The 23,141-nt window shown below is 44.3% G+C and overlaps 1 protein-coding gene across 1 annotated transcript; it reads right to left on the reverse strand.

Moving 5' to 3' along the window:
- Positions 1-179: 179 nt before the first annotated feature.
- On the reverse strand, positions 180-22,332 carry dars1 (aspartyl-tRNA synthetase 1). The gene is made up of 18 exons (XM_076263584.1): positions 22,196-22,332; positions 16,191-16,293; positions 14,969-14,998; positions 14,727-14,784; positions 13,730-13,822; positions 12,343-12,445; positions 8,203-8,305; positions 7,570-7,650; positions 6,859-6,918; positions 5,155-5,266; positions 3,469-3,603; positions 2,474-2,621; positions 1,752-1,898; positions 1,474-1,516; positions 1,289-1,369; positions 1,094-1,205; positions 891-962; positions 180-755 (listed from the first exon to the last, which is right to left on the reverse strand). The coding sequence occupies exons 1-18, from the start codon at positions 22,312-22,314 to the stop codon at positions 664-666; spliced, it is 1,692 nt and encodes a 563-aa protein (XP_076119699.1). The 5' UTR covers positions 22,315-22,332; the 3' UTR covers positions 180-663.
- Positions 22,333-23,141: the final 809 nt, after the last annotated feature.

Consider the following 23,141-nt stretch of genomic DNA (forward strand, 5'->3'; position numbering starts at 1 on the left):
AAAACAAAAAGAACAAAGGCCACATGACTGCATGAATAGGGAAAGATGGACCCCAACTGCTCCAGAAAAGATTATTCCATTTGTACAGTAAGTCATTATATGGTGTAATGAATGTGGATTTATTTCAAAGAAACTACCCATGGAGGTGAATATTAATGCAAGTTTGCTTTTAGAATAGCTGTTTGTATTTATTTATTTACTTTTAAAAACATTTATTACAATTAACACTTAGGTACCATTAAAACAATGATTTATGCCGACAGTCAAACTTCTTTAGTGTCAAAAGTAGCAAAGTTAGACTTGTAGAAAAGTGTCAGACTATCTCTGAAAGACCTCCTAACACTAGAGGCTGGCCTAAGTGAGAACTGCATTGTATGTTTATTACTGTCGATCTAGTCGTCCAACTAGATCATTTAGGACACTTTGATTCCCTTTGAGTGAATGACATTTATATTAGTTCTGTCGATTTTCTCTATCAGCCTGCAGACCTTCCATCTTACTACAGTTTAGTACTTAGTTTGAAAAGGGTACCCGGATACTTTGTGAATTACGTTGGGACACTGCAGTGTGGTGACACTTGACCATTCCCTGCTTTGTCGCATATAAGAGAATGGCAGCGATGTTAAGACAAGCTCTGCAAGTAATCGCGCTCTGGTGAGCCTCTTAAGGAGTGAGGCGCTTGGGGTCGCGGGGGAACATGGACGTCTGGCGGACATTGTGGAGTCCCAGGTACAGCATGGTCACTCTCTCCAGCCCTGAGGGGGATAGAGGGGACAGGCTTATCAGTGGGGGCGGGGGGGGGATCAAGGAAATTTCCCTAGGCAACTTCATCAATTCAAGACAGGTCAGACAGTCAGTACTGCAGCAAAGTTGGGATGGGAATATCTTACCAATTCCACCACCAGCATGCGGAGGAGCTCCGTACCGGAAGGAATCGATGTACGCCTTGATCTTCTCCAGGTCTGCAAAGAACACAAAGGTCAAAATATCAAGGTCATTTTTTCAGAGGGATTAGTATGTCCTTTGACAAACAATAGGGCCATATCAACTGTGCCAGTGCAAACCCCCTCCTATTGAGGTTTGCAGACGTTACCGATGTTGTGGTGCTGCGCTCTCTCCGTCAGCAGCTGGGCATCGTGCACTCTCTGAGCGCCGGACAGGATCTCCTCCCCTCTCATGAACATGTCGTAGGAGTTGGAGTATTTCTGGAAGCACAGCAGATGAGCCGTCAGAGCAGGACATCATTCATGGAACCGAAAAGAAAGGTTCAGGCCAAGCTCAAACCTACCTTGTCGGTCGGATCAGGCATCGTGTAGAAAGGTCTGACAGCCAGGGGGTATTTGTCCAGCACATAGAAGTCAGTGTCATACTGTAGAGAACACAAGAGAAGAAAATGCACAAAATGGTCATGTGTATGGACTTTCATCTGTACTCCTTTCATCTGTAGCAAGGAAAAGGAAAGTAGTTCCATACCTTTTCTTTCACAAGACGGCCAAGCAGCTTTTCATTAGGCGTGCTGCAAAGGGGAGAGAAAGAAAATCATACAGACATACTGTAGCTATAACAGAAGTGGTTAACATAAAATCAATTCTTTCTTTCAATTCAGCTCTCTATACCGGTAACTTTCGGTTTTACAACTAGTACTCTGTTCAGTAAATGCATGAAACTCTAGGATACAGCAGTAAATGCATGAAACTCTACGATACAGTAGTAAATGCATGAAACTCTAGGATACAGCAGTAAATTCTGACCTCAGGTCCTCCTCGTCCCCCATCTCCACTCCGGCTGCCCGTAGCATGGCAACACCCTCCGTGTACTCCAGCCTCAGAGTGGGCTCCAGGAACTTGAAGGGCTCGCTGGGGTACTGCTTATTCACTGTCTGGATCTCCGTCTGGAACCTGTCTCTCACACACACACACACACACACACACACACACACACACACACACACACACACACACACACACACACACACACACACACACACACACACACACACACACACACACACACACACACACACACACACACACACACACACACACACACACACACACACACACACACACACAAAACAATGAAATGCTGAGTGTGATCCAATCTGCTCCACATATTACCAGTAGAGGGCAGCAGAGCTTTACATCACATTTGTGTAAGAGAACACGTGGTATGTCATGCAACAGTTGCAAAGAGAACAAATGTACAAATGAAACTGGGAAAAAGTAACAGTTCCACTTTTTCAGTGGAAAATGCTTCACAGTTGCGTCATCATACAGCTGGTTAGCACAGCACAAGGCACGAGGGCACCGTCATTATTTTGTACTTTCTCAATTAGAGATAACACCTCCAACAAACTGCCTTCATGCATCAACATGTGTAGCTTTCAACATCAACCACATACTTTCCATCCACACACAGTAAGTGATGAACACCATAAAAGCACATCAGAAGAAGCTGCAATTAAGGTGCTCACTTGTCTCTAAGACCTTTGAAGATCTGCACCATGGTGTCAGTGATGGAGTCGATGACCTCATGGTAATGGTAGTTGAAGGCCATCTCAATATCCAGGCCCACAAACTCAGTCAAGTGACGATGAGTGTTTGAATCCTCAGCCCTGAAAACTGAAAATGCGATGGGTTACTACACATGACAGTGTTGGGCACAATTACATGACGCATTATTTTACTCACTTTGATCATTTTATCCCAGAGGCAAAATGAACATCATCAAAACAAGGAGTACGACATTGAACAGCTATGGCCACTGTACACTCCTCAGAATACTGATGTTTTTAACTTCGGTATTATTATCACTACCCCTTCTTGACCAGTGGGGGTCACTGTTGAGCTGAGGCGGTGAGGATTGAGACCCATGAGTTCCATGAGGAGAGTGGGGTTTCTCATTCCAAACAAACAAAATGAAAAATATTCTACATTTGAAGAGTATGTCAAGGAATCTGTCTATGAGTCAGCTAACCCCAGCCAGTAGTGTGAGATGGTAGAATCCAGGCAGCCTTTCGGTTTATTTGCCAATTTTCTCACTGAGGCAAAACCTGTTCACATATCTTTAAACCCTTGGATCAATCGTGAACCACCGAGGAGAATCATTTTTTTAAAAAGACTGATGTGTCCAGATACGCCATTTTCACCTTCACAAACAGCTCAGAAAAAGCTGAACATGTCAGGCACATCAAAAGGATTGTCAGTTACACACCAAGCTGTGTGAAATACCCAGTTGCAAGGTTTGCATCTGTGGTGCTGTTTCATTGAGCTGTTGTTCTAACCTAAAGTGTAACTCCCCGGTGGTTTCCAGAGCATAGGGGCTATGGGGTACTTTCTAGACTGCTGATGCAATGTGCATTGATGCTGGAGTAAGGCTTACTGAACACACACTGAGGACTGGAAGAGAGTGAGAGTGTGTGCGGAGGGGGGGGGGGGGGGGGGGGATTATGGTAGTTGTGGTACTTACCAGGTCCCACACAGAAAACTTTGTCAAAATCAGCACAGATGCACATCTGCTTGTAGAGCTGGGGAGACTGGGCCAGGTAGGCGCTGGTTTTGAAGTAGGACACGGTGAACACGTTGGCGCCCCCCTCGCTGGCAGCTAAAGGGAGAGGAGCGTTAGTTAGGGCACTGTAGCACTTGCTAGAGACTGTTTCGGTGGTGCATCTGCGGCCAGTGAGCTATTGTTAGAGAAGTACATCTGATTGACGTTTTTTGTGGTGGGCTTGAGGGTTCTGAATGGTCTGTCTAAGAACACTATGTACCAGAGCATGGGATGCATGGTGTGAACTGGGCGTGTGCGCCGGAAATGTGGTTTTGGGGCGTACGTGGTGTTGGGTCCTTTCGCAGCTGGGGCTTGGCATTTGAGCGCCAAATTTAAACATAAAACCGCCAAGGATGCACATTTCCATTGGCTACTGCAGAGATATTATTGAGGAAGTAGTAGTAACCAGCACCCCCCGACCCCACCACCACCACACCACACACACACACCTCTTTCACATTTCAAACCGCCAAAGTGTTGCAACTGTGTTTTGAAAGACTGAAATCATTACTATCACTTGCTCCACCTCTTCAAGCGCCTGATTGGCAGTCCAAAAAAAGGATCATATATAAGGCTGTAGAAATCTCGACTTGACTCACCACACGCAATGTGCGCCTTGTTTTGTTGCTATGGCCCTAGGACCTTGAGACAAGGCTCTCACACAAGCCACTTGACTTCAGAAAGAACATCGGCTAAGCCCCAGCCAAAAAGCAGCACAATGGGGGAAAGAAGCTGTGTGTGTGTGTGTGTGTGTGTGTGTGTGTGTGTGTGTGTGTTGCTGAGCTCATCAGTAACTGTCATTCCCTCCATGCACCCACACATGGCCCTGACACCATTCTACCCATTCCGCCGGCGCATCAGGCCTTATTGACACGGCGTCAATAAGACTCAATTTTCTGCTGATATCAGGGGATGTGCTAACCAGGGCTCCCTATCTGATGTATGGGGTGGCCTCCTCTCTGATAAATGCCTTACCCAGCTCCTGCTCTGACAGTTTTGCCCACTGTTTCTTGTCCTTCCCCACATGAAAAAAGAGTCTCGCCTTGGAAGTACCAGCCCCCCCCCCCAACCGCGCAGTCTAGGAGCGGTGGCGGGTGACTGATTAGGCACAGCTCTGTGTGGGAGAGCGGCAGTTGGGAGGCCGAGTGCACTCCCCCCCGCCCGCCACCGTCTCCCATCTCTGGGCACAGATAAAGACAACGTGCACCTTCACATCCACTCTGTAACGGCCACACACCAGTGCATGGGAACCCAGCAGGAGTACAGCGTGCGCGTTTGTGGGTTACGTGTGAAAGTGTGTGTGAGTGTGTGTGTACGTTGGTTTGTGTGTGAAAATGTGCTCTTTATGGGGAGGTAAACTCCACTAGATCTACTTAAGGCACAACCAAAGGGGCCACACAGGTTTAACAGACTCATACATACTTACATACGATACATACGATACATACTTGAATTTCCCCTGGGGATCAATAAAGTATCTATCTATCTATCTATCTATCTATCTATACAGGTTTTGTGATGGAAAAAGAAAGCGGGTACATTTTTTTTTTTTTTTTAAAGCGAGTGTGATGTATCGTGTGAAAGTGAAAGCGAGTGTGAAAGGTATACCGGAGATGATCTTGGGGGTCTGAATCTCCACGAAGCCCTTGTCGGTGAGTGTGTCTCGGAAGAGCTGGCAAACACCGGACTGCAGGCGAAAGATGGCCTGGCTGGTGGTCGTCTGGGGGAGGACAGAGGAAAAGGGACAGCATTGCATCAAATGCCCATCAACTAGCGGAAGGAAGCCGTGATTCATATCAGATCACTGAGCCTCCCTGCACAGTTTCAGCTAAAAATGGTTGGAAGTTTAAAACAAAGCCACCACGGCTTACTAGTGTTAAAATGGGTAAAACTAGATCAATCTGAGGTGGTACGAAAATGCCAAGAGTCTACACAAAACCGCATCACTGACTCGACAAGTACAGGAGTACATCTGAACTGAACCACTGCTCCATGTAGTCACCAAAAAAAAAAAGGCAGCAGGACAAAAGCCATGCCTGCCTGCAACACCACACCCGAGTCACTACACACACACACACACACACACACACACACATGCCTGAGTTGCTCCCTTCAGCCACTCACTGCACCACAAAAGGCGTTGAAATTCAACTTTGCTCATTCGCTCAGTTCATCGACCGGGTCCCTGCTGATAACCAGTGATGTGATCCAGTCGTTCCTTTTCAGACTGGTGCTCGCCTGACACCAGGCAAACAACACCTGCCCAAAAAAAGCCCTCGCACAGATTCAAATTCACAGCCAGGAAAGGGATGAAACACCCAAGTTGTCCTTCAGTGTCTCACAAAAAAGCTGGGGGAAATCTGTGCAGTCAGTGCATGCTAAGGCACAAAAGAATAAAATAAAAACTGATAAAATATTAAAGTTCTAGATGTCAAATATTTATTGAAAACTCTAAAATGTGTTATTCAGTGAAAACTGTTAATGTATTTTACAGTGAGAGAGCATCACTACCCTGTGAGAGGCCTCTGCTAAAGACTCTTTGAGACTCTTGCCACTTTCGACACTCTCTTTCCACTTTACGTTCAAAGACTTGATGAGCGTATGCAGGCGGCTTTCTCTCTTTCTCACCCTTGTTTTCACACTTCTCCATATTTGCCTTCACAGTGGGGGGTTGGGTAAAGCACAGGGACACTTTACGTCACTGTGTTGTTGAAGAGATGGTGTCAACCAAAACAGTGAAAAAAACATTGTGTCCTGTGGTTTTTCGCTAAACGCCTACTGCTCAGAGATTTTTTTTTTTTCAGCGTGCCCTACCACCACCACAGACAACGCTCAAAACTTGCTGCTTCTCAGAAAGTTTTTTCAAAAATGCTTTACGTAGAGAGACAAGGTAATTGTTAAGTCATTTGGGTCTGGTCTTTTCAGGTCACTGTTTTACAAGGTTTTTATGGCAGCTCCCCCGGTGGGAGCATGTGAAAACCTGTTAATGGGGTTTACTCTTCGCTCGAGTCGGGCCCATGATAACAGGCCAACAACTCTGCTGGCTCAGAGCGCCACATTGTCCTCTGAAACAGGTGTTGCTGAGCACGGAGCGGGGTGCCAATGGCAGGAGCTGCGTTTCTCCACCGCTCCACCGGAGGCCAGATTGGAACAATGAAGCCTTTGGGGCTCTTGGTGGCATGGCCAACACATGGCGGGTTCTCTCGCCCTACCCTTGGCTGCACATTCGCAAGTGTATCAGAAAGGTGGAGGAGACCCTGGGACTGTACAGATAGTAGAGTAGAGGGGGAGATGATGGAGGACGGGTCTTACTCGGAGATCAATGACACGGTTGTCCAGTCTGGTGTCCTGATTGACAGTCGCTCTGCCTTCCTAAACGAGAGAAAGAAAGAAAGAAAGAAAGAAAGAAAGAAAGAAAGAAAGAGCAAATGAGTGAAATGAAAAACAAATGAGTTTTGTTTTTTAAACATAGCAACCTGTAACAACCACATAAGCACGGAGCATTGTTTTGTTCTTGCGAGGTTACATAATCTCAGTACCTCACCCCACCCACCGACCTGTAGCATCTAGTCAGACTGAGAAGGCAGGCTAGGTAGCGGTTAGCCGCCGCGGCGCATCCTGCCCCCATTACTCATGCATGCAAACACAAGGCACCCAGACAACCACACTCTTCACTCTCCCTGAAGGAGGTTAAGCGCCTCGACTCGTGCGAGACTCCCCCCCCCCACAGAGACTAGAGCACCTGGGCCTCAAGTGCAGCCAAGATCACCTTACTGAGCAAACAGCCCTCCCTCCTCAGCTGTCCTTAAGCCCTGACCCCCCTGGACAGACTCAAAGCAGAGCCAGGAATTACTGTGGTATGCGTCCCCAAATCCCTTATCCACCATAAGACGGCAATTACATATCTAATTGTTCAGATATTTCCGATTTGTTAGTTATGGGGGGAGAAATGGGGGCTAGGGGGTTGGGGGGGGGGGTCAGCTGGCTCCGTCACATGTTGGTGCCACCACCTGCCGCTCTCACCTCATCCCCCTCTCCCTCGGGTCGCACAGCATCCTCCAGCTGCAGGGGCAGACGGGGTTCGGCCTGGCTGATCACAAATATCTGAGACGGGGAAATGAGAGACAAGAGACAGACAGACAGACAGACAGAACGTGAGGTCAATGTGAGTGAGAACATGAGAGGAAAACAGAGAGGAGCTCATATGCAGGAACACATGGCAAGCAAACAACAAACGTGAGCTCTGGGACCAAGAGAAAACACACTGGCCTAATGTGATGTCTGAGATTTCTATCACACAGACACAGACACACATACACACACACAGACACAAACACACACACACACAGAAACACAAAAACACACACATACACAGACACAGACACAGACACAGACACAGACACAGACACACAGACACAGACACAGACACAGACACAGACACAGACACAGACACAGACACAGACACAGACACACACACACACACACACACACACACTTGACATTTTCTGGCTGTCTGTCTGTCTACTCCTCGCCTTGATTCATATTCAAGTCCCACAAGTCTCAGCCAGCTGCACTGAAGAGCCCCACAGAGGAGTCATGGAAGAGTCCAGTGCAGCTTCAGAGGCCTTGCCGGCAGCTGTAATGACCGTGCCTCACCCTCTCGATGTGCAGCTCCACATCCTGCTGAGAGCAGCTCTCGATCTTCTGGTCCACCTTCCGCACCATGGCCTCCACGTCCACGATGCTCTCCTTGTTGATGCTGGAACAAAAAGAGCAAGTGGGGGGGGGGGTGTGTGTCACAGAATGTACACCATCCAAATGACCAACGTAACAGAGAAGGTCCGCACGACCAACGTAACAGAGAACGTCCGCACAATAGCTCTCCGTTTTTTTTTTTTGTTCAATCCCCAACACACACATGACGTTTCGCATGGATGAAGAGCCGAAGGGCTCGAAAGGTCATGCGTGTTGGGGATTGAACTCAAATAAACTAATAAAATGATCAAACTTCTCTGTTATGTTGGATCTTGGACTTTTGGCTCCTGCACCTTAATTTGGATGTGCGCACGTTCCCAAACCATCCAAATGACTCCATCTAAATAGCACTGAGGCAGTGTGTGCCTCCACCCACACACCGTATTTCACACAGAATACTTCCACTATTAGCACATGCTGCTTTTTGAAGTTGAATTTTGATTGAAGGTATTGCATTGTTTCCCCACCTTGGGGTCGGGACCCGGTGTGGGGTCGCCTGAAATTAAAATGGGGTCGGCTGAGATACTGGGTTATCTTAAAACTGACCAGCACATTACATACAAATATATTGAATAAAACCAATCATAGATCCTATATTACAATCTAGTTACGTAAAAATAAACTTAGACGGCCTGCATGAGATCTTTGATTGATGTAATCATGCTTCAAAGTGCCGCTCTCGACTGGATGTCACAAAAGACAAGAGATGCGCGCTCTCACAACATGTTGTAAATGATTGGGATCGCCAATGCTTTGTGACATCAAAATAGGGTCACCTGCAGGGAACCCCTGAGTATTGCATTAAGGCTTGGCAATGCAGCTAAAAAACCTCTGCAGATCTCGATATGTGAGGAGAAATAGTATTTGTTTTACAATTATGATGCAATATAAAATCAAATAAAATAAATAAAATCTTATCCAAAGGCACGTATAGTTATATATATTTTTTTTTTTACAAAATGGGGACAGTCAAGACAAATGCATGACATTTTGAGGTGCTTCCTTGAGTTCTTAGGAACCATAATTGGGATAGGGGTAACTTCAATAAGGCTTCAGTGTTCATAAGGACATGTATTTTCAACCCAACATACTGCATATATAATTACTGTTATTAAGATTACTGATCTTTTAGCAAATAATACACAACTTGAACACTGAAAATATTTCTTTTGAATTAGTCTTAACAAAAGTGGATTTGGATAGTGTTCAGGTCCCGCCAAATGTTCCCGCAAATTGGTCAATGTGAACATGGCACTCGTGATTGTGGTGTTGGTAAGGGAACTAAGCACAGCTGCATCCAGCCTCATGCCACAAGTGACCATAGCCGAGGCGATTTCCCTAACCAGCACCTGAATCAAGAGTGCCATATTGCTTAATTATTCCTAAAACCATGGCCAAATTAGATTTTCTTATGACTGTTGACTGATTCATGGGATACTAAAGAGATATCCAAAATAGCCCCCATAAAAACATTGGTACCTAATATGTATTGGAACATGGCCAGTGTATCTCCAGTCAAGTGTATCTTTTTCTCCAATGAATCTTCAAAAAGTTACCTGGCTATTGCACAAAGTTAACATATTACACTGCAATTCGTACATAGTATTCAATAATAATAATAAAAAAAACTGCACTCACACATGGGCACCTTTTAGCATATGGAAAATGTGCAAATTGTACACAAAACTACGCAAAAAACTGCCTATATATATATATATATATGCCTATATATTGTCAATATTGTGATATTAAAAACTTGTACAATATAGTATGATCACAGTATACAACATATGACATATGCAATATGTTATGGCACAGCCCTAATTTGTATTAATAAATAAAACTTATGGCTACATGCTGAGAGCTGCACTGAAAGAGTAAAGCATAGTTCAAAGGCATATGTACAGTGTATGACGATGTGAGGGGGGCATGACATTCTTCAGAAGCATCCAAAATGCCTTCATGGACCCGAGTGACATTAAGTTGTAAGTGAACATGACAACATCAACTGTGGAAGGTGGAAACTTAACATTATGTAACGATTTCCATCGTAATTCACCGTTCCTCTTTTCTATTTAAAAGGTGGCACATTTTCCAACAGGCATGGTTGCTTTGGCAAAACAGGCAGGTTTGTAATACCTTGTGCTGCTTCTTGTGGCAGGCACCAAAGGGCATAAACTTAGAAGCACAGTCATCTCCTTCTGAAGGGTACTCAGGAACTTTGAGAGACATTTTCCATTCTACTCTGAAAATATAGCTTTGGACCTTCTTTCCCTCTTGTGTGTCTGTCATGTGCCTTTGGTTTTGTGTGTGTGGGTGTGGGTGCATGTGGGCGAGAGAGAGAGAGAGAAAAGGCGGCCAACTGTCACGGCGAGTGTTGGGTGCTCAGCCGGACCTGCGAGTAATCCTTCAGCTCGTCTCATTAAGGAGGAGTAATGAGAGGCGAGAGAGGGAGATCACCGTCCCAGCCAGCTGCTTCTGGGAGACACTTCACACTGCCGGGATCAGCTACACAAATAAAGTGCCGTCTTAATACCCCCCCCCCCCCCCATCTCACCCGCTCTGCTCCGAGGAACAATAAACCCAGCTGATAAAAGAGTCTTGATTAAGTCTCAATAAAGGCTGGCTGGCTGGCTGATGCCACTTCGCTGGGGTGCAATCTCTCCGCACAATGAATCGAGAGAGGGCTCAAGGAGGAAAGGACAACGGAAGAGGGATGGCTTAATAATATATATGAAGTCTAATGGGCTAAAAAATCATATTTCATGGTTGTTTTTATTTCCCCTGAAAGAGATGGTAAGAACCTGCCTTATCTCTTATGGAGGCTGGTAGTGATACTGAATCAAGTCTCAGAGAGATAATATTAGTAGAGTAAGATTAGTACAGTAAAATTAGTATAGTAAAATTTGAGGTTGTGGCAACACTTGTTTATCATAATGGCAACACATGTTTTGAGAGTGTGAGAGTTTCACCACTTATTACTCACAATTACACACTAAACAGCAATGCACGCAACTGCAGATTGACATCAGGCCTTATGCAACTAAAATAAAAGGAAGTAACAATTCTCAACAACAAAGTCTTTGGTTCTTCATATGGCCTCTGGCAAAACATCTGACTGCGGCAAACTGCTGAGCAGCTAAGTTCTTAAGAGCGAGTCTAGTGGTCTCCACTAGTCCAGTGTTTTTCTAGTGCTGGTAAACGGAGGGAATAACATCTGATGTTACACATTCAAGGTAAGGGTTGCCAGGTTGCCACTCTCAGCATGTTACTTTAAGCTTACACCACCAAGTGGAAGTTGGCTAAGGTCATAGGGCCACAGAGTGTCTAAGCAGAAGAGGTTGGAAGGTGAGGTCAGGTCAGGCCAAACCCAGTCAGCGTGACCCTGACCTGGGACACAGACAAAGACTGTGGTCAGTTGACACAAGACAACCCATGACTGAACGCATATAACACTGCACACAAGTGTCTTTTTGTGTGTGTGTGTGTGTGTGTGTGTGTGTGTGTGTGTGTGTGTGTGTGTGTATCTATGCGTGTGCTTGTGTGCGTGTGTCCGCATGTTTACATTTGTGTGTTTCCATTTTTGTGTGTATGTGACGTCAAAAAGAAAAGGCGTGCAACACTGTGGCTATACGAGTAAGTCATCCTTCACACGAAGCAGCTCAATTTGGCAAACCACATATCAGCAGTTATAAACTCATTCTACACTTGTGGGAAAAAAAACCTCAAACCCTAGTTTCCTATCACATCAAGGCCTATTTTTACCTGCAACACTTGCTTTTGACAGACCGATTTGTGAGACATTCATTAGCAGTAGGCTTTTAAGTGGCCTGGTGTCCCTGAAGTAGCTCAGCTAGGCAGTTATCTGTAGTGCAGGAATGGGCCCCATTTAAGTGCTGATGGAGTGCTGTAGCCCAACACAAAACTGTTTATTGATTGCTGATGAATGTGCGCTAAAGTGTGGCGAGACGCCGTGATCTCACTCGCTTTTCCCACCATTGTTAGGGCCCGCACAGACAGGAAGTGTGTTCTCCTACTCACTTGGCGGCAAACTTGACCATCTGCTTGCTGGCGCGATCTCCCACGGCGACCAGGGCCTGGACATTAAACTGCTGCTGACGCAGGACCAAGAAGCACTGCTTCCCTGGAAAAGGAAAAACCTATCAGTAGCACCCTGAGTGTTGCACACTCTCTTCCTTAATTCTGTCAATAACGCCTTTTTTTTTCTGGACTTTTTTTTCTTATTCCAACTAAAGATATATTTGTCCTTCTACCAACAGACCCAAGCTGGCAAATTTCCAAGGTAATCATTAACCCCTCCAATAAAAGCCAGCTCGCTTTGAAACGTGGCACACAGGCCAAACTTGTCACCAAATTGCCACCTGCACACCTTGAGAGTGCACAAACTAAAAATAAACCTGTGGCTCGGACTGACATCAGAGAGACCACCCAGACGCTTTGATCTGGCTTCCTGGTGTCCTAACGTTGGGGAGGGGGGCAGTGGTGGTGGGGTGGGGGGTGACAAACAGGTCTGAGGGGGATCAGGCAAAAGTAAACCTGCAAGGCTCAGGATGTTATTTGGCTCTCAAGGACATCCTCCATTGAGAAGGAATGAATGGGTGTCGAGTTGGGGTGGTGGGGGGGGGGAGGAAGAACAGGTCCCGACATGGAAGTTGTCCTGGAAGGAAACCGCTGAGATATGATCATAATATGGTGGTTTATTCATTACCATATTCTTAGCCCCTGATGCGTACGTGCAGGCCCCTGGCAGCTCAGATGCCCGACTGAGGTGGAGCTCAATGGGTTCATTGTGGGGGAAACAGTGCTAACGCTGACATGCAGTTTGGGTTTCTGAAGACCACCTTGTAGGTGAAGAATGTGAGCAATGTCATTTGAGCTCGCCTAGCTAATGTAATCAATGAATGTTCAACAGGTTTTTAAATTTTACATTAAAATTGTGTAAAAGAGCTGCTCTAGACTAACCAGGATGTACATACAAACAGCAACCCTACTGGCATTCCACTGCATGAAATATAGAAAAATAAGTCTCAAATAACTCCATTATAAGTGCTCGTCATATCCGTATAAGTGCTCGTCACGTCCATATAAGTGCTCACCACGTCCATATAAGTGCTCGTCACAGCAGGGCTAATGTACTACTTTTTTTTGTACAAAAAGCACTTAGCAGTCTGCCCCCATGCCCCCTACTCCAACCATAAATCTCAGGTATGAAGGAATCCGGGGGTCTGGTGCCATGCTATCTTTTTGAGTTCTACCACGGGTGCTGGAACACCTTAACAAATGGTGTTGGCTTGACAGGTGCCCTTGGTGCGGAGGCAGGAGTGGCTCTCAGTGTGGCTGGCAGGGAAACCGGATAGCATAATGATGGCGTGGTTTTGAAGTTGCTTGCGGCGGGATGCGACGTTACCTTTGGCTCGGCTGGTGTGAACCCTGGCGCGCACCCAGATCAGCTGGTCAGCCCTCTCCGGTGTCAGCTGCTGGACACGGACCAACACCCTGTCTGGCTCCGGCAGGGGAGAGAAAGGAGCATCCTTCAATATGACATCAAAGTGTCCATTTCTCACACAAACACACCCGCCCTCACACACACACACACATATCACACACACACACACACACACACACACACACACACACACACACACACACACACACACACACACACACACACTTTACAACAAAGCAGTTTGCTCAGATTACACTGCCGACGGGACCAACAAATATGAAAGAAAACAGGCCCCTCTTCCTGAAAGCTGACCATCTCAGGTGCATTGTCTTGCCCGGTGACAAATCACCTCTGCTCCTGCCCCCCTTGTCATGTTGTAGCACTGACCACTTCATTACCAGCATGAAGGGCGCAGAGGGGCCTCCCTCACCTGCCCTCGTTGTGCTGTGGGTGCGCCGAGCGAACCCGCCCTCCGCCCCAACCCTGCGCTACCCACATGAAAGTATGCAACTACTTTCACTCATCCTTGCAGACAGTCACGCAGCGGCTTGTATCGCTTTGTTCTTGTGCGCTGGAGCCGAAAGGGCAGGCAGACAGATGGATGGGTGCACAACCTCCACCTCCGCAACCCTCCCCACCGAACCCCGCTCTCCCCCCAAGCCCCCCGCCCCCTCACTCAGGTACGATTAGTCACTCCAATTATCTTCTGACATTCGTAGGCAGGCAGCCTTCGGTGAGAACAGCGCCCAAGCAACTGCATCCCTATGACTCATAATGGTATCGTATTATGCGCAGTGATGCAGCTGTTGCCTCACTTTTCTGCGAGCAAGGTGAGAATATTGAGGGGAAATGGGTGCAAAAGAAAAAAGTAAAATTGTAACACTTTCTATTCAAGCTGTGAAACAGCAAAGAACAAAGACTTAGAAAAAAAAGCAGACACCCATGAATCCCCGCTCACCCAGTTTCTCCTGTGACTGGACCATCGGAGACACTCCGTACCGATCCTTGGCAAAGTCCTAGAGGGAAATCAAGAGAGAGAGAGAGAGAGAGAGAGAGAGAGAGAGAGAGAGAGAGAGAGAGAGAGAAAACAGAAGAGAAGAGAAAAGAAAAAAGACAAGAGTTAATACACAGTGCATGCAGAGACAGAGGCAAAGGCTGGATGGGAGCCAGTAGAAGCATTGTGTTGCAGCTCATACTCACATCTTCATCGGTGCTCTGCTGCTCCGCGGCCTGTCAGAGAGAGCAAATACCCGTCAGACAGCTGAGAGACAGATCTCATTAGGCTGACACTACCCTCCAGAAAACAGGCCCCCACTTGGACAAAACAAAGTTATTATGATTAACTCAACCTAGATTCCAATCCAAGAGAACAACACTGATTGGAGTGATGCAGAAACATGGGGCATGTTCACTGATGTACACTACCGGTCAAAAGTTTGATGTCACTTAGAATTTTCCATTCCACTCCATTATAGACAGAATACCAGCTGAGAATTGCATTGTTTTTTTTAATCAGGGCAGCTGAGTTTTCAGATTACATTATGTGCTTACATAATTGCAAAAGGGTTCTCAACTGCTGTAGAAAGAAATTACTGTTCTTTAATGCTATATCTACATTGCCCATTATCAGCAACAATGTTCCAAAGGCATATTCTGTTTACTAATCTGATCTCATTTTAAAAGGCTAACTGAGAAAACATTGGAGAACCCTTTTGCAATTATGTTAAGTAAATATCGCCATCAGTTAGCCAATATAACAATTTTTACTTATTTCCTAAGATAAGATAAATAAAAAGATAATGTGCTTTTGACACCAACTGACACCTTGTTACCCAAGACCACTTTCACAGTAACATTCACAAGTACATTTTCTTCATGTTTCAAAATATCGCACTTCAATGTGAAGTGTCACCCCACCAAGGAGAAAGAGGAGCTGTTGTGCTGGCAAGACATTGGATTTTAAGCATGTTGCTCCAGGCTTTTCAGCTACTGAAATGATATGCTTTCACTCTGCTGCTACATGAGATAGTAATGCGACACCCAGCAAGCTCCACAAGCCTGTTCAAACCACCACCACCACCAGTGAGCAGTTTGACTCAGGTCTCCAGTGTGACACAGCAAGCCAGTGACTCGCTAGAGCTCAAAGAATCGGCTGTAAAACGGAATTTTAACACAGCGCGCCTCAGATAGCGTGTTCAAAATAATGAACCCCGCTGTTTACGCTTGTTTATTTATGCTTAAACCAATGCGCTCTTTTAGATTTAAATAGACTTTTGTTTGGGCATAGAAAAACATAGGACTAACAAGCACAGGAATTGGGACAATGGTGCCCCCCTCCCCACTTGCAGATCCGTCTGTGCCAGCATCACATTCACAGCTGTGGGAGGCGGAGGGGCGTCGTGGGGTGTTCAGACGCACTAACCAGCTTGGCCTGCTTCTCCGCCTTCTTTGCCGCTTTCTCCGCTTCCTTCTGCGCTTTCTTCAGCCCTTTCTTCGACTGGGCCTGTTGCTCCTCCTCACTCGCCCTGCACCAGGAAGGCCCCACACACACACACACACACACACACATAGAGAGAGAGCGAGAGAGAGTCAGCTTCGGCCTGCTCCCATCTCCTCACTTCCTTAAGGGATGTTTTGGACACGGTGGGAAAATGCATTCCACCCCCAGCTCACTGTCTGGCGCAACGTCTCCCCTGGCTTTTAACTGCTGCTCCCTTTAAGCCCATTGTTTTCGTCTGACGATCCTAAACGCAGCCAGGTGACAAGTGAGCTGATAGCCCATCACAGTCTGCATTGTGCTTTTCATGTTGCGCTTTCTTGTGAAGACTTTTGAGTGGGGCAAAGGGGTATACAACTTTGTACTTGTCCCATTAAACTAAATGACCTGGATATCAATGGCTCCAGTCGATCTGATAAAACCAGATATGATAACAACGTAGACTACATAAGTACATAGTCTGCTCAAACACTGCAACTGTCTAGGCTGTTTCATCTAGACAGAAAGTGGTATTAAAAACATCATTCCATTTCAAGCTAGGACATGAATGCATGGCATATCTTAACTAGAAAGAAAAAAAAAGGTGGCAAAATACTTTGTTGACATCTTTTGCTTACTAAGATCCTGACAGTTGCAGTATGGTGAGTAAACGGAGACTGATAGACCTTGCTCATCCAAGTGTGGCATTTGCACATTAACTTGGAAAAGAATGGAAGCTGAGCACACAATCATATAGACCTACATGTACACATGTATGCACACACACGCACACGCACACACACTCTCTATACTCGCAGGACAGTTTTCACCAAGTTAGGTTCTGAACTGTCCACCATAGAGAGTAAATCAGACTCTGCTTTTTTTTGCATTTGCATTTGCGAACACACACACACACACACGCTAGGGCTGGGCGATATGGACCAAAAGTCATATCCCGATATATTTAGGTTGAATATCGATATACGATCTATATCCCGATATTTTTTCTGCAAAGTTAGAGCTGTAAAATTAAATGTTCAGTCAAATAGGAGTAGTTTTATTGAAAACTCACTACTCAAATAACAATAAAATGTACACATAAACTGGAGTGCCTTTTTTGAAATCAAAGCTCCGTAAGGTGCACATTTAAATAAAAAAAAAATATCTTAAATAAAAAAAGCCTATAAAATAAAATAGGCCAATCTTTTTCTGAAATAAATATATTTATATGAGAAAAGTAGCGTGCAGTCAGTGTTGGGAAGGTTACTTTCAAAACGTATTCCGTTACAGAATACAGAATACATGCCCAAAAATGTAATTTGTAACGTATTCCGTTACGTTACTCAATCTGAGTAACGTATTCTGAATACTTGGATTACTTCCGCATTGAATTGCATTTTATGTGTGTTCTTCTGTTCCAAATGGCTGAAGTGTTAGGCCCACATAAGATAATACTAAGCTAAGCTACCTGATACAACTATAAAATAGCAAGGTGACCACTAAAACTACAGCAGGCGACTAGTCTAATTAAAACAAACAAAAAAAATAGGCTAGCCAGAAATTATAATTAAGGTGTCCCTGTGAGATTTTTCGATGGCATCAACCCAGTACAAGTGAGAGCACATATAACAGGTGGAATGCAAATTACCTGCAAATGTAAACACTATAGGCTACTGCTTTATCAGACAATCAAAAACCGCACGTTAAAATATGCTACTCGCAAGAATAATTCTTCAGAGGCTACACCATAATTCATTTTAAAACGTACATGTAGATCTAATTAGAAAAAAATGAGCCATAAAGCTATTTTAAGTTAGAATAAAAAACTTAGAATGCAGTGCCTATTTTAGAGATGGGTTTTATTGTAGCCTAGGTCTAAATCAACATGTGAACTAGGCTTTGTTTATTGATTAGCAAACTGTGTAACCGATTGGCCGAAGTAGTCTGAGCTATTAATACTTGGGAAAATATCCTTTGAGCAGACTTCAGGAACCACGATCAGTGAGGAACAGGAGTTACCTCCACACTTACTTTACTTTACTCCTAATTTGCTGTGCAAACAGTCGTTTCAGGGTCTCCGATGACGCGTCCATAATGCGCGCTGGCTGCGTTTTGACGGATGCAATGTGAGTGGAAGACGGCGGGGCTTGGATTTAAACATGGAAACAATTTCCTCATAGATTGCTTTCAGGAGCTTCTGGGAAATGGAGTTGCCTTAATTTATTTAGAGAGTGAATAAACTTAGGAAACAGAGAAGTATCGTCATGTAATCCATTGATTTCAACAATGTAACTGTATTCTAAATATCAACTATTTCAATTGTAACTATAACGGAATACAGGTACCCATAATTTGTATTCTGAATACATAACGCCGGTACATGTATTCCGTTACTCCCCAACACTGCGTGCAGTTTCACAGCAGTGCAGAGAGCTCCGGTCAGCAGCTTGCGTGGAGCAAGGATCACGGTGCAAATTTGAACTATATCGATATATGCGATATGGTCTAATTCCATATCGCATTTTTAAAATATATCGATATATCTTTTATATCGATATATCGCCCAGCCCTAACACACACACACACACACACACACACTATACTCGCAGGACATTCTTCACCAAGTTAGATTCTGAACTGTCCACCATAGAGAGTAAATCAGACTCTGCTTCTTTTTTTTTGCGTTTGCAAACACACACACACACACACACACTATACTCGCAGGACATTCTTTACCAAGTTAGATTCTGAACTGTCCACCATAGAGTAGGGCTGCACGATATATCTAAAATCTATCGTTATCGCGATATCAACACTTGCGATGGACATACCGCAAAGATTACTTAATTTTCGATAAATTCGATACATTTTCTGTGCCGTGCGCATTCCATACAGTCTATGGTGTATTCACATTCTGAATGTCAACATATTTTACCAAACTGATGCGGTCATGCAGCCCAAGAAGCCCGTCCCCTACCAGTTTAGGTGTGTGGTGTTTTAGGTGTTAAAGCGGGAGCTAAGTCGTGATGGCTGAAAATAGTGAGTCGAGCGAGGTAGGCTACACTTGGGTGAAGAGGAATTAGTGACTAAAAGGAAAAGCACGTCTGTTATATGGGAATATTTTGGTTTTATGAAGGATGCCGTGTTACAAACACAGCGCAAATGCGTCCTTCTCCACCGTGTTAAAATAAACAATTTCTTTGGTTATCGTTATATCAGAAGTTGTCTTTCACTGTCGGTAAGGCTTGTATTTCATGATTTGCATTTAGCAAAAGCCCCAGACAGCAGCACAGAGGTAATCAGGATTCGTTATTTGTAAAAGTTGTTTAACCTACTTCTGGACTGTGCGATTGCAGCCCAATTACTTTCACTTTCCGCTGCCCTCGTAGTCGGCATGCCGGTAGCCTAATAACGTGGGATGCGCAGCGTACTGTATGAGGTTACAGACTGAGATGATTGCCGCGATATAGCTTAAGTAGGCCTAGCTTCTTTGCTAGGCCCATCGAAGGCTGGCAATGTGGAATATTCCGCTGGTTGGTGCACAAGTGTTCAGATTGGCTGTCCACCCGTCTTTTATGAGGATTAGGAGCAGATCTTCCACACAACTTCGATAGCCTAGTCAGTAGGTCTCTTAGCTGTCCACTTTCATCAGGCCATATAGGCTACATGATATTTTATATTATTTAAAAATTATACATTTATTTCTGTAATTATACATTTACCCCCCAACCCTACAGTGTATGTTTGCAGCAAGCAGAATGAAAAAAAAAAACATTAAATATACTGCTCAAAAAAATTAAGGGAACACTTCAATCATACACTGAATCACTCTGTCACTGTTTGGTTCTGAGCACAAGTAAAACTTTTGAGGCGAGTGTTTTATTTTGCAAGAACTGTCAGACATTCTGTGAATGTAGTTTGAGAATGGAGAAAAGGGTGGAAGGTTTCAAAATATGTGTGGAAAACCTTTATTGAGCAGTATATTTAAATATCGCAAATTATATCGTTATCGCAGTACTCAATAATGGTATCGCATATCGCATGTTTTCCTAATATCGTGCAGCCCTACCATAGAGAGTAAATCAGACTCTGCTTTTTTTTTGCGTTTGCAAACACACACACACACACACACACACACACACACACACACACACACACACACACACACACACACAGGGGTGATGGCAATTGCCCAAGCTGCCCCCCCTCACCAGTCCCACTAACGAACAATGGCTGGCAAAGGAAACTGGGAGGCCCATTCACTGAAGCAAGTGCAGGCCTATTACCAACCACTGAATTCACGGATGAGTGTTGCTCACACTTTAACTTTAAAAACTCCATACAGCAGAGCATGTTTGGGTCATTGTATAAATTGGCAGACAGATACGCTTTCACACTTGGTCCTCTGGAAAGTTACTCATATACAAGGAACAAAGGAAAGTAATCAACTCCCAAGTCAGCATTTCCCCCTGGGTATGGGGGTTGTGACCTAGTCCTAAGTGAAAGTCCTGGTAAGACATTATAGAATGTCGCTTGCCCTGTCTTCCTACAATGGTCCTCACAACACTTCCAGTCCTACTTGTTCTACTTATGTCTATGACAATAAATTCCATCTGGTAGGCTACATGTCCATGCCTAAGTAGTAAGCTATTTTACCTGATAAATGCTGCCTCTGTTAAATACATCTGATGCCATACCAATAATAACAAAGTCATGGAAAACGATTGCCTATCAAGATTATTATAAATACTGCAGAATTGCACATGCAAGTGGCAGAGTGCTCAGTGCATTTTGTAAAAACGTCATGTAGGCCAGTGTTTCCCAAACTTTTTTTCTGGGGACCCACTTTTTAAAAATGACAGACTATCGCGACCCAACTCGTGACTGTGGTAGTTAACAAACTAGATCATATAGAAAGTTGTTAGCTTTCCTAAGCTATATAAGGTATAAGCTAGGGGTATTACACAACATAAATTGTCACTATGCTATGCTGGCGACCCAAATAAAATCTCTTACGACCCACCTGTGGGTCGCGACCCAGTCTTTGGGAACCAATGATGTAGGCTATGCAATAGACTTCTTAGAAGACGCATCAAGTGCATAGACACTTAGGTAACAGGTTTTATGATTTGGCTATTTTTTCTTTGCAAATTATTTTCTTTTCTATTTGCAAAAGTAGAACTGACGTTTGGGTTTAACTATGTGAGAGAGATGGCTGCCCAGCGGCCGATGGCCTCATAACACAAGTGTCAAAACAGGCTCACACCTGTTTCAGCTGCTTCGACATGCAGTTGCCTGCCCTGGGAAAGGTTACAGCTAACAATCAATTTAAAGCTAGCAGTCGTGGAATAACTTATAAACGTTACAGAGCTACAGTGGCGACTTAAAAACGTAACGCTGCTAAGACTTCTTTCCGACAAGTAACTTTACGTTAACGTTAACAGTTCTTATCGGAACAGTTATCGGAACGTCACAAAGTAACGTTAGCACAGTCACTATTGCGAGTTTACTATTACCTATTCAGTTAGCTAGTAGCTATAAACAATTCAGCAAAGGGTTTTAGATGCCCGACATAAGTTCCCCGCTTCAGTTTTAGGACGAATTGGCCACAAATTGTAACAGGAAAGTTCACTTAATTAACAGGGGACAACAAAATCCAGCATTCTAATCAGCGCTGGTCAGCTAACGTTAAAACTTCCGGAACACTATCCGAACATTGTTGCTGTGAACAAAATGTAAAATAAGTTAATTTCCTAAGAACAAATAAAGCGATGACAACACTCTCTTTTGCTGATGCAATCAACTGCAAGTGTTTCTGGATGTGATGGCATGGCATAGCCTACAGCAAGATTAGCTTTTATGCTAACTAAATAGCCAGCAAGCATTAGCTAGACAGAAATGTCATTAGATAGTTCAACAGTTCGTCATACTAGCATGGTATATTGACGTACCCTTTTAGTTCTTCTTTAGTCATGACTAGAACTAGGCGCCCTGTGTGATTCGAGACGGCTACTTGAGAGAATCCTCTAAAATCTGACAAGCCACACAAACTGGGAATGCTCACACGCATGCAAGGAAGGACCTATTTTGTTGGTGCACTGCAGGAGCATGTAACCTAAGGTTTCCGTGTAAAAACAAAAGACGGTCTTAAACATTGTTCCGCAGACACTTGTCAGATCAGATAATAAAGAGCGTTTTTTTTGTCTTGTAAAATGATTTATGCTATCAACCAGCCTCTATTTAATGCCATATAAATGTTAAGGCCTATTTTATGATATCTTTATTTACATTTAGGTCAAAACACATGACAACAAACGTTTCTAGAGATCTCAACTGAGTTCAAATCAAAAGAGGTGAAAATGCCTGAACTGATAATCCAATATGTTGTATTGCAACACTGGTCAAATAGAAGTTTAACATGCTTTTAAAGAAATGTATATTTTGTGTGACAAGACCATTAAATAGTTTCACAGGTCATTTCTCCCATGATGTCCTGTGGCAGGAAACTGCCTTCCTGGGCTCATTTCCCAACCATAAAATATAGGAGATTGGTCCAGAACACTAATGCATTGAATTTTCCATTATTGCTTTTGTCAGTCATTGCAGCAGGTGTGCTGTTTAAGGGGGTTGTTTTTGCATTGAAAGAAGTTTATTTCAATTTATCTGAGGGAAAGTATTTTAAAACACTCAATTGTTCAGAACTATATTAAATGAATGAAATGAGACCATGTGACCGTGTGTGGCCATAGCCTAAATGTACTATCAATGTGAAATCCTTTGACTATTGGATTGTGCAGAACTTTGAAACGAACTGTGATTAGATGTGTTTGGTGGTAGTAGTTGGGCTGGGGTGAGGAGCTCCATTTGGCACACATATGGGTTCTCAAATGGTGCTTA

Source organism: Alosa pseudoharengus, unplaced genomic scaffold (assembly GCF_046254945.1).
Source record: "Alosa pseudoharengus isolate Yale_2024_CS ecotype anadromous, Long Island Sound unplaced genomic scaffold, YU_APseudo_1.1 YU_APseudo_1.1_scf_3, whole genome shotgun sequence".
Taxonomy (NCBI): domain Eukaryota; kingdom Metazoa; phylum Chordata; class Actinopteri; order Clupeiformes; family Clupeidae; genus Alosa; species Alosa pseudoharengus.

Coding starts and splice junctions, on each gene's coding strand:
- dars1 (XM_076263584.1), bottom strand. CDS start 22,314: ATGCGTGTGAGCATTCCCAGTTTGTGTGGCTTGTCAGATTTTAGAGGA. Junction 8,306..12,342: donor ATGGTCAAGTTTGCCGCCAA/GTGAGTAGGAGA, acceptor TTTTTGTTCCAG/CATCAACAAGGAGAGCATCG. Junction 5,267..6,858: donor ACCGTGTCATTGATCTCCGA/GTAAGACCCGTC, acceptor GTCCTCCCCCAG/ACGACCACCAGCCAGGCCAT.